The sequence below is a fragment of the Melospiza georgiana genome, chromosome 8 (assembly GCF_028018845.1).
Source record: "Melospiza georgiana isolate bMelGeo1 chromosome 8, bMelGeo1.pri, whole genome shotgun sequence".
Lineage (NCBI taxonomy): Eukaryota > Metazoa > Chordata > Aves > Passeriformes > Passerellidae > Melospiza > Melospiza georgiana.
Genome location: NC_080437.1, coordinates 27,828,624 through 27,841,040, shown reverse-complemented (window position 1 = coordinate 27,841,040; position 12,417 = coordinate 27,828,624). Strand labels below are relative to the sequence as shown.

Here is a 12,417-nt window from a genome sequence, read left to right as displayed (position 1 = left end):
TCATGCGCACCATGCTCTAACCAACGGAGTTAAATGGTTTTTTACATCTTCACAAGCAAAGGCACGCAGAGTTCTCTCAGCTGTGGTCTGAGAACTAAAATACTAAAATACTGAGTGGCCATACGTGTGAAAGCCGAGACAGTGTGTAAATGGAAATGCTCTTCAGAGCACCTCGCAGCCTGAGGCTGTTGCTGCATGCGGGGCTTGAAGAGCTACTGTGAGGTAAAAGGAAGAGCAACCAGGGATGGTAAGAGTTGCTAGGGAATCTTTGCGGAACGGGAAAGGGAGGAATCAATGTAGCTTAGAAGGGCAAGTAGAGGAAAACCGAGGAATAAGGAAATAAAAGGGTCCAGTCCCTTACAAACCAATGCCAGTCATGTCCTGTGGAAACCAGCACCACCTGCCCTGTCCTCTCTTTAAGCTCTATTTTGCCGGGTGAGGATCTCCCTGTTCTGAGCTCTGAGCACAGCAAAAGCACAGCTCGTGTGCCCAGCACTGCTGAACACATCCCAGCACATCCCATCCCACGTCCCCAGTGGGATGAGGAGGGCTCGGGGCCACCAGAGCAGCAGCCACAGCCCGGGGACAGCTCTGGTCCCAGTGGGTGAGCGCACCGTGAATGGCCACGCTGTGGCTGCGGCTGTGCAGGCACCGCTCACAAGAGCGGCTCTGTCAGCAGCCACAGCACACAAACACATGGCAGCAGCACTCCACACCACACACAATGATCTGCAAATGCACAGAGCCCCAACTGGAGGCCATCTGCATCGTGCTCTTCCCAGGAGCTGATGTTTCAGCGAGTCAAAGTGTCCTTCTTATTGTCTGAACAGCGGCAGTTGAACTGAGGAAATGCTTCTCAAAAAAAAAAAAAGTTAAAATAAGTTTAACCGAGATACAACTGAAATCTGTCATTTTTGCCAAGATAAGAGCCATATGTCAAAATTAAAAAAAAAAAAAAAGGGAAAAATCTTTTTCCTAAAGCAATGATTTGATCAGGTACAAAAAAAAATGTCTAACGAGTAAGGAGCTCACGATCTTATTCATAGTAAAAGAATCAACATTTGCAATTTTTTGTGTACTACCTAAAATTTGCTGAAACACATTTTTATCTTGATTTAACAGAAATAAGTCAGCTAGAAATGCGCAGCAGATCAAAATCAGCCTTAACCAGAAAGCAGTTTCCTGAAGAAAAACCCATTCCTTTTCATCACACGGACAACTTCTGCATCACTTCACTAAAATATTGTTCAAACACCCCAAATCACTACAATAAGGCAAGCACTGCTTCAGGGAAATAATAACCACAGGTTAAATTAACTCTTTTTGCCACAAATAATGTCCAAAACAGACAAGTAGTGAATAAAAGATTCTCTATAGACTACTTACAGCTGCACTGAAGGGGTAAGCACCCTCACAACAATTAAAAAATAAACTAGGAGGGCACTAGTGTTTGGAGTTAGTTTTCTTGGGGAGGAGAATTTTTTTGCCTTTTTTTACTATATTACATTGTGATTGCAAAGGGAAAAAAAGCAATTAAAGCTCCAAGTCTGCCAAGAAAGCAGACAGGAATTGCACGTACTAGCTGGCTTGACAATAAAAGATTTTAAAGTAGGAGCAATGCTCATTTGAAAAACATAAAACAGTTTCTCTATAAATAACCTTCACAAAAAATAGTCAGTTACAGCATAGCATGTAGTTTTTAAAAATTTGTATTTTAAAGGCCCTAAAAAAAAAATCACACAATTCAAATGCATTTTTCAGCAAAGACAGTTTGTGAAGACTCCAACCACCTTCCATTAAAAAAAACTTGTTGAAATACAGCTAAGCATTCACCTCAACAATCCTTAAAAAAGGTGGAGTGAGCAATCACCTCACTGTTGTTCTCATATACACAAAGAATAAATGTTGTAGTATGACAATGATACATATACCTGCTTTTAAAAAGCCAGCATAATGAAATGACTAATATTTTCAACATAATGAGGCAGAATTATAGTCCCATTTCATGGCCAACTTTGAAAGCCTGTTATGACAAGAGGGCCAGGTTACATGCCCCGACTTACAAAACTCTGAAAGTTCTTTTTGGCCATATGAAACAAAAAATCCTGCTTCATCAAAAAACACTCAAGTACACACAAATTAACAGTTGGAGAGAGTATATAGGTCAATAGCAAAGAGGCTTCAGTGTTTCCAATCACTAATTCAGTCAGTGGGCACCACTCTTGGATGGCAAACACAATTTGTAATGTAGCCTCTTTTCCACTGGATTAATGACATGCCTGCCCATGCTTAAGCAGATTGAATATTATGAAATCCTTCACAACATGATAAATCCTAGGCCAGATGACACAGCAAGAGGATCAAGACTCTTATGGAAAGTAGAAGGAAGAGGAGAATGCAAATATTAGTGGGACTTCAGGCTGATGTGTCAGAACATTGGTTATAAGCTAATATGTAAGAATTAATTATCCCAAATCAGCAATGCTGGGAACAAGTTACAAACAGTTCCATAACTTTCATAGCTACTCATCTTTCACTTGGTTCTCTGCTGGCAAAGGAGAAAATAAATGGAAAGAATTTTCAGTCTACACAAAGTCTGTGGGACAGGTTTCTTGCTGTTAGAAAAAAAATTCAAAAACAATTTTAGAATTTTGGAATCTTTTAACTCTCTGTGAGATCTGAGTACATCACTGTGACAGAGAGCCTGAGCTCTTTGTTCTGCAGTCAGAGCCATTCTGAATTCTTACTGCACAACTCTAACTTACACAGAGGAGTTACCAAGGAGAAGGAATGCAATTTTAATATGGTCATGAGTGACTTACTGACTACCAAAGTTAAAATACTCATGTAAGTAAGAAATAAGCACAGTAATATTATTCTCAAAATGCACACCAGGATCTAGTTGTGGGAACCACTCAAAACCACAGAACCTCAGCTGAAAAGACTCAAAATCTGTTCTAAAACAAGCTTCAACAAGACACAACAGCAAACACTTACTGCTTATAACTGAAAGCAAAAAATACAAATAAAATTAAAAACATGTTCAAACAAAATCCCAAACATGCAAAATGCAGAGAAAAGTCTTAGCAAAGGCTCAAAGCAGGATTTGAGGCGGACAGCAGAAATTCATTTGAGTGCCAAGACAAAGGCAAAGCGTTGCACCTAGCAGAGAATAACCCTGTAAAGAGGTACAACTCTGCACCAGGAGGTGAGAAACAGCTCTGCAGGGAAGGACCAGGGGGTCCTGGTGGTGCTGAGCCTGGGGTAACATCTAGATCCTGTCCATTTTCAGTGTGGAGCAAGCTCTCAAATAATAAAGGCTAACCACCTTCCAGGCTACATTAGAAAAGGCAGCCTGAGGAAGGTGATTTTTTCTCCTCTGTTCAGTACTTACTGAAGTATTCAAACAGTTAAAATAATTGCAGCATTGATTTAAAAAAATAAAACTTGAAAAAATAAAAAATCAAATTAAAAAATAAAAAAAAAAAATCCCAAAACAACTCTGGACTTCTAACAAGCTGTCAGTTATCTACTGGAATTACACTTGGGGCATCATCCCAGTAAGCTCTGCAAGCAGATCAAAAAGGCAGGACTACTTTATCATTATCCTAAAGCCAGCCTGAAGAAACTGTAATCAGGAGGAATTTGACTAGCTGACAAGACAAAACTGCATCCCCACAAGAGCTCTCACAAGAATCAGAACTCAGTTACTAAAGCTGAAGCTGGTGAAAAGAGTTCTACACTTTTTCTGCAGCTCAAGAAAACCACCAGAACTGGATCACATAAGCAGTCATTGTCTCTGACTCCTAGAGACCAACACACATACATTAATGCTTGTATTTATTCCATTCCTGTTAACAACTTCATGCTTTTATCACATTAAAATAAAAACATATAAAAGCATTCTCAACTACTGTTTGCAGACATTACCACACCAGTTAAGCCCAGAAACACAATTTTGTTTTTCCTTCAAATTGATGAAACACAGGAAGGTGTTCTTAGATACAAATAATGTAAACAAATATTTCTCTATATTATCAGCTCTGCTTAAAAAAAAAAAAAATAAAAAGGGAAATGAAATTCAGAGGATCACTGAAAAGCTTTGCAACTAGCAAGTCATTTAATAAGGAAGCACCACGTTCAGCGTGGAGTGAGTAGACTTGAACTAATGTGGCTGCACACATCTGGTCCACTGTCTACACTACTGAAAACAAAACAGGTGCAAGTGTTATGAAAAAGAGTTTCAAAGCAGTGAAGAAACCACAAACTATCTAAATATTGGGTAGATGGGGGAAGAGAAGAAGAGAGTCTCAAAGACATTCCTAGCCTGGTGTAGGCAGATTCCCCAAATTACATTCTAAAAATATTTTCCTTGCAGAACAGCCCTGACCAGATTCTCCCCAGAAAAGGAGTTGCATTCAGACAGAAAACACAATATTTGGAGTCTCAAGAAACTTGCAGAAACTATGTACATGTCATTTCAACCACGTTGACAATATAATTTCTATTTGAGTTCTGTGTGCCAACACAACAAAAATATTCAAAACTGATATGAGATGCAACCTTTTCTTTGCAAAGAAAACGTTATCAACTTGATTGTGCAAAACAATTCCTTCAACACAACATGGAGGAATGCAATAAAACTCCAAATATAAGAAATGCAAAAGGCTTGCTTAAGTAACAGCCTGAAAACTGAAACATTTGCTTGGCCTCATCCCAAGACAATTCCTCTGGTTTTCATCCTTCTCATGCTGACTGCCTGACTCACCAAAGCATTCACATTCTTCCATTCTAATCTTCCACTTTTTGATCTCAGTGCAAATGGACAACTTACCAGATAAGGAGATGATGTTGGTGTCCACCTTGTGAACTCATCCCCACAATTATCCCTCCAGATCGTCTTTTGGCAAAGTTTTCACAAGGAAACCTTTCTGTTAAGGTTTTATTTCATGGTTGCAACTAGAGATTGAACAGCCAGGTGAACAGGTAAATTCTGTCTTGATGTGCTTGTGCGTGTCTCTCTCTCTCTCTCTCTATATATATATATATACATATATATATATATAACATCTGCATAACAGTGACCTTCATGGACAGGAACATTCAAAGCAAACTTGCAGACCTTACTAAAGAAGAAAGGCATTTATAGAAGTTTAAAGAAAAAAAATGGCCAAGCCTTTGGAAGAAGAGGGTACTGAGAATTACTAAAAAAACAAGCTGTATCAGACTCATGAAAACCCTGACACAAAAAAAGTTGGATGTGGGCAAGGAGTCAGGTGAAGCCTCATATATAAACTTACTCTGTTTCTATGCACATTCTTGCTTAAAGCTAGAGTCAGAACCAGGATAAAGAGCAAGATGCACTCTGAAACAATTTATCACCCTGCTAGGTAGGATGCAATTTGTAAGAAAGAATAACAGAGTAGCTTTGCCATCAAGAAACTCTCATCAAAGGATTCTCACCACTCTACGTGAAAACATTGTTTCAGTGAGGTGCAGCTGAGCTCAGGCTACCAGGATTCCAGTGAACTACACCAGGTGATTTCCAGGTCTTGTGGTACAAGACATGGAAAGCAGTGGGAAAGGAGAAAAAGATTCTGAAAATATAACTTGCTGCATTTTCAACAGCTCTCTGCTCTCAGCAATCCACCCTTCCCCAGAGCACCTGCAGTGCTCTTGTCATGCTCATACCCATACACAACACGAGCAATCCTACCGGGGATGCTCACACGAGCTGCAGCCAGCCCAGTGATCCCAGAGCTCAGGTGTCCTGCCCTCCCTGTTCCAGTTCAGGCTCTCTCACTCCTCCTCCCACACCAGCTCCAGGCTGATCTAAACTACACTGATTTCAACTACCTAAAGTAACAGACAACAAATGTAGCATCTGGGAAGCTGCCAGGAGGGGAGTGGATCCTGTCACTTCCAGTATCATGAAGCTTTTATACATCAGCACATCTATTTCATGAAAACTCCCATTGATTCACCTGCAGAGCTCTTGGCTAAACAGGGGAAAAAAAACCAAAACAAACTATTTGAGTATTTTTACATCTTATTCAAACAAATATGTTTATATTTGAAAATACAACAATGCACACCAAGACCTCAGCTTACTATGCAGTCGACTGAAATAATTTCAAATTGCATAAAAAATGTATAAGCAATATAGATGTTGCTAGAAAAGCGTTAAGAGAAGTCTGATAAATACAAGCAGAAATTATTTAGTATGTATCTACCTATAATAAAGCAACTGGATGAAATGGAATGAGAGGTGCTTAATTCTGGGGAGGGGGAAAGACCAGAAACACACACATCTGTGCAGTAACTATAGATCATAACATTTCCTCTTTCTCACTAAAACACTGGTTTTAAATGCAAAGCAACTTCTCCTCAGGTGTAGTCCCCTAATTAAAGTTTGTGTTGTTTAGCTACTAAAGACAGTTTAAAGTCCAAAAAGAACCAAACTTTAGCTTATTTCCCAGCAGCTCAGGTGGGAGGTTCACCTCTTCCAGGTTTTCCCCAAAACAACAAACACCTTAAACAGGTCAGTTGTAAAGCAGTTTCCAGGACCACCTGAGAACAAATGTAGGCAACAGAGGGAAAGTGCTGCATCTAAGAACAATGGAACATCACTGGCACAAAAATCAACTACTCAAAGATATGCTGGGTGCTGGAAGAAATGCTTCAATTATCAGAGCACTTAAAAGTCCAACATTCAATTTATTTCAGTAAGACCAGAAGGAAAATAAACTTTTTTTTATAAGGCTGGAGAATAAAGATGCCTAGAAAAGCAATGGGATGATTGCTTATAACAAGGTCCTAAAGTTGGAAAGCCATTTATTCTTACTAAACAAAAATTTTCAGTTTTGTGTAACAGTGAAAGTCATCACAACTCTGTAGCACCAGGGTAAGCCTTAATGCAATCCCTCTTTGAGGGAACAAGAGCAACATTTTTCAAACTGAAGCCTGGATCTTTAATTTTCTTTTTGCCCAGACCAACCTTTTTGTAGCACATCTACTTTCAATAGAAAAAGTAAAGAAAACCCAGGATGCCTTGCGCAGTGTGCACCAGATCAACAACATGAGCACATTGTAGTTAACTGCTGCAAGACTCTTCCTCTCTGGACAAGTCAGCAGGTTACATAAGCTTTGAATTTTTAGAAATATGAACAAGCACACTAGCATGCCATTGTGAGCCTTAGGCCTTAGAACAATGGGGCATTTTTAAAAAGAATTTGAAATGCTCCACATGATATTGCTTTGTAAAAGATAATGGCTTCATTTTACTTTCCATTCTGCAGAAAGAAAAACTTCTGTTATTTACAAGCTGATAATATGAGTGCTTGCTAGTTTATAGTATTTAGATACTGTATTAGAAAATATACAAGGGATTAAAAGCATTGAGACTTAAAAGGGAAGGGTGTTTTTGAAGTGCATATGTGAAATGTAGAGAAATAGTAAGTGTTCAAAGAAACAAATTCCATTGGAAAGTCAGAAATACACTTCTCAGTAGTTTCATTTTTCAGCTGTGCTTTCAACTGAAGTATTTCATCAAAAAAAGTAACACGAAAGTAAGTGAGTAGAAATCAATTACAGAATTTAAACTATCCTATCTGGGTTTACTCTGATGAAAAAGATTTTCAAATGCTTGTACTATGTGTCTGAGCAGTTGAAATTATTTGTGTTACTTAAACACCAATTCTATTTTTCATCTGACAATTAATTTTATTTTTCATCTGATTCAATTTCAGGCAACCTAGTCTGAGGAATTTACTTTGAATAAAAAAAGATGCTTGAATTTGATGATTTTCCTTTGAAATTCTTCATAAGGGTGACAGTTGTGTTTCATTTGTGCTTCTAAAAGGCCTTCCACAATGAGGTGCTGACCCGTAAAAAGGCACATGAGCATTATCAATTCAAATAAAGGCAGGACTAACTGCTGGATACAACGACAGAAGCAAAGCAGATAATGTTCTCAAGCTAGGGTTTTATAGAGAACTGAGAACACTGCCTGTACACATATCAAGACAATAAAAAATACAAAAGAAAGAAACAAGTCACAGATTCATGACACAAGTACCTACTAATTTTCCCATGAAGCAGTTACACATGATCTCTTTCAAGACAACTGTGAGCAAACACATACAGACATTACATACTTCCATGTAAATCATATTCAATAAGCAAAAGAAATAAAGAGGTTTCAGCAGCAGCAATGCCTGCAGTACCAAACACACAAGAGAAGTTTCTAAAGCACAACATCAAACACTAGGATCCAACACCTCACAGAAGTTTTTTCTTCACACACTACTAACATTACTTTGAATTTATGCAGCACTATCCCCAGTTGAACCTCAGAAGAGGGATCTATGCTAGGTTAACGAATAAGTGAGCCACAAACAGAACCAGGTAAAATACTGACAACTGTGTAACAGCTCAACCAGCTAAATTGGCCACAATTCCTTCAATGAATGTAGAAACACGCAGTATGCTGGGTTTTCTGTAAACATCAGCCCCATGGTTTCCAGTATCATTTGTTGATCAGCAAAATATCCAACAAGGCTGCTGAACTTAAACTGAAGTGCCAAAATAGTTGAAAATTGTAATTCCTTCATTCTCTCAGGGGAAATTCAAAGGATTGCTGAGATGCTCACAACAATTCAAAAATCACATGGATCAGAAAACATACCACATCATCCATTTCATTTCTGCCTAGCAAAAAGTGTTTCTGTGGCTCCAGCAGAATGCATCCCCAGAGCTGCCACAGGGAGCCAAAGGCTCAGAGCAGCAGCTGGCATCACCAGCACATTTCTCCACTCCTGTTACCACTGACAAAGCTCTCTGTACTGGGCACTGCTGGTAACTGGATGAGCAGTTTCGGGCATGCCCAGGAGTTCCCACCATCAAGAACATGTTATCTTATGTATCTTTCATATCAATGTGCAAGATAAAGAGCAAACACGGCTGGCTTGAGAAAGATCTATCAGGTATACAAACAAGATCATTTCCCAAGCTTTGCAAAATTGGTGACCATAGGGGCCACTTCAGTAGCAACACTCTCACACACTGGCTTGGACAATAGGAAAGCACCAGCAGATTTTTGAAACAGGACATGGGAGTTATTACTCACAGTGTTACAAGGGCTTTCACAAGGTTGTTTTTTTTTTTTTTTTTTCACACTTGAAGAAAGTCAAAGCAGTTTCTTAATTGTGTGAAGTTTCTATTCCCCCACCCCCTAAAAGGGCTAAGCTATACTTGCATTTTAAAAACTGGTGACATATAGAAAAAAAACTACTGATTAAGAGAATCACACTTTTATAGGGCACACACATTGTTCACACAGTGTTATAAAGACATATTTTCCATGAAGCAGAATATATTAGGAACAACACAGAAGTTCTGATATACAGCTAATCCAGCACATTTTGTGTAATAAACCATTTAAAGTAATAAAATACTTTCACACTAGTTCACCATCTTTTGAACCCTTGTAACCATGTCTGGAAAAACGAACTAGTCATACAAAGTCATAAGAATCATCAGCCATGTGTACAACATTTGGTCACTTCAGAGTCCATGTATTAATATATTCATGACTTATAAAAGGCAGACACTTGCACAAATCATTAACCTAGATTATTAACTGTTACAGCATCCAATAGTTTGCTCACGGTAATAGTTACCTATTCTACCTTGTATTACTGTGGTCACACCCCTCTGTAACATGCCCATAGTGTGTTTATAACTTGGAACGGTTCATAAATGATTTATAAAAAATCTTAAAATAAAAAATGCCCCTGTATCTCTTTTTTTTAAAACCATCTGGGCTCTCAAGACACAATATGTGAAAGTACAAAGCAAAGATGAAAACAGTATATATCTGATTTTAAGATGACAGATGAAGAAAAAGAGTTCTTGTTGTTTAAAAACAAATATATATACAAGGTATTGACTATTCTCAAGCTAACAGTGGAACAGCATGATCAAGAGCATAATTTTGTGTAGTTTTAAATAAAGTGACAGTTTATGTATAATTAACTGAACTGCAGGGAACGTAAAAACGGCATCACGCTTTCAGTCAGTACAATCACTTACCAATTTCAGCAGGTAGCTGCTTGATTTTGTTCTCTCGTATGCTAAGCATGGTGAGTTTTGACAAGTTTTTGATATCCTTTTCCACAGTAGTTATGCGATTAAAGCGTAGGTACAGCGTGGCCAGGGAGCTGAGCCTGTACACCACCGAGGGGATTTCTCGCAGTTTGTTGTGCCGCAGGTCAAGCATGCGCAGCTTCTTCAAGTTATCCAGAGAGTCAGGCAAACTGGTGAGTGAGTTTTCACTCAGAGCCAGCGTCACCAGGTTCACCAGACAGCCCACCTCTGCTGGCAGGCACTGCAGTTTGTTACTGTATAAATAAAGTTCTGTCAGCTGCGTTAGCTCTTTGACAGCTGATGGAAGCAAGTGTATAGACCTCTTGGACAAGTCCAAGCGCATAGAATTCTCCTCCCGGCATTTATTGAGCTCTTTGATCACTTCAGCATTGCTGGATTTTTTGCGAGTACCTGTGGCAGGATTAGGTCTTTTTATCGTATTGTCCACTGAAAAAGCTACCCCAGGCTGCGTGCTACTGGAGTCCTTCTTTCCATCTTTGGCATCTTTCCCTTTGGTCTTAGGCTCCTTTTCTTTGCTCTCTTTCCCAAATCCTCCAGAGGCCTTCGCCTCCTTCTCCCTTTCTTTTGACGATTGGACTTTTGGATCCTTCTCTTTACAGTCCTTTTCTTTTCCTAGATTACTACTCATGGTGACTCAACGTTCAGCAAGCACCACATGAAATCTGTTTCTGAAGTCCACAAGAACAATTCAATGCTGAGGCAACAAGGATCCTTAAAACACGCAAATGTTGAAGCCAGGGGGGAGCTTCAGAGGTGTGACACCCATTTGCTACATATTGGTTCTGAAGGCACTCTTTCCTAATCCTGCTATCAGGAGATCCAGCTGTAGAGATCAGGTCAAATGCTCCGTATTAGTATTTCTGGAACACAGAGAAGAGAAGCCAAAGTTAGTGTAAATATAAAACTTCCAGTTAAATACTGAGTGTTTCTACATTGAGCCTGTGCTCGCTAAGTCAGGTTAATGATTTGTCCTTCTGTTCAAATGTCAATGAAAAACCCAAGGCTAAATCAGAAATACTACACATATTGCTCACAAAACCTACTGTGGTACAAGAACTGTACTAATTAGTATATATGAGGGAAGAAAAATCACAATTCTTAAACATAATACTGCCTTCAGTACTACATTTGAGTCACCATCCTATGTCTTACCTAGTTCTTACAACAACTCCCTGGTCATCAACATCAATATTCTCTCTTCCCTCAATGCCCAATCAGCTAATAAATATCTGCTATAATTTTAAGTGCCTGCCTCTTCAAAGAAACCCATATAGGCTTATTCTTCGAGCACAAGAGAATCTCAGTTCAATCTACAGTAAAATCTAATATGCTCAGTAACACAAACACTTTGCCTTGAGGTGTCTCTTCTGACCACCTCTGAACTGCAAGTCTCTGGTTTTCATTTGGAGCAGAACATTCTCACCAGCTTCATGTGCTTTGAAGAACCAAGCATAAGGATTTTTAAAATACACCTATCAGAAAGTCAGCCCAAAGCCCAGAAGAAACAATATATTATGCTTCAATATAAGTTAAATTATGAAGGAATTTCTCTTGGGAGTAGGACACAATATATCTTTACGACATCTTGAATTTACCCACTCAATGAATACAATGCAGCCTAATAAGTGAACAGATGTCTCAAACCTATAAAGATTAATTTACATTTTTACAAAATCATTATGCACCATGGAGAGTAGCTTTTCTTCATGTTTCAATTCAAAACACATGACATGCCCAAGAACTTAATGATTCTGTGAAATGTGGAAAGGTTTTGGAATGTATCTTTGTGGAAGAAAAATAAGCAATCAATGGCAACAATAATTTCACGTCTCCATATTAGTCCACCTTTTAGCTTTGATATGAAGTATCCACTGCTGAAGCAAGATCCCTTGTTTCCCAGCCACCTGTTTAAATACTCTTAAAACCCTCACAGGAACTGTGTCACTGTCCTGGTATTCCAACTTCTGCACAAGTTCATAAAGCTTGTAATCAAAATCAATTAAATAATACTTTGCATACTTAAGCCATCACAAGTACTATAAATACAAACATTTTTTAGCAAAGCTCAAGTAACCATTTTTAACTGTGGTCACTATGTATGATTACCTTCAAATACAAAAATGTACATGGAGAACACAAAGCTGCACACTTTGCTCTATATGTATATATATATTCATTAATTTTTTTTTTTTAAGATAAGGAAAATCTATTTAAAGATGATCAGAAGGACAAGGCACTTTACCCCAGCTG

The 12,417-nt window shown here is 38.6% G+C and overlaps 1 protein-coding gene across 2 annotated transcripts in view; it reads right to left on the bottom strand.

The window, feature by feature from the left end:
- The window catches only part of SHOC2 (SHOC2 leucine rich repeat scaffold protein), a 61,524-nt gene that overhangs the window by 26,338 nt on the left and 22,769 nt on the right, over positions 1-12,417 (bottom strand). For both annotated transcript variants that reach the window (XM_058029111.1, XM_058029113.1), the window contains exon 2: positions 10,093-11,027. In XM_058029111.1, the coding sequence (XP_057885094.1) occupies positions 10,093-10,795 (703 nt within the window). In that variant the 5' untranslated portion in view covers positions 10,796-11,027. The remainder of the gene's footprint in view (positions 1-10,092; positions 11,028-12,417) is intronic.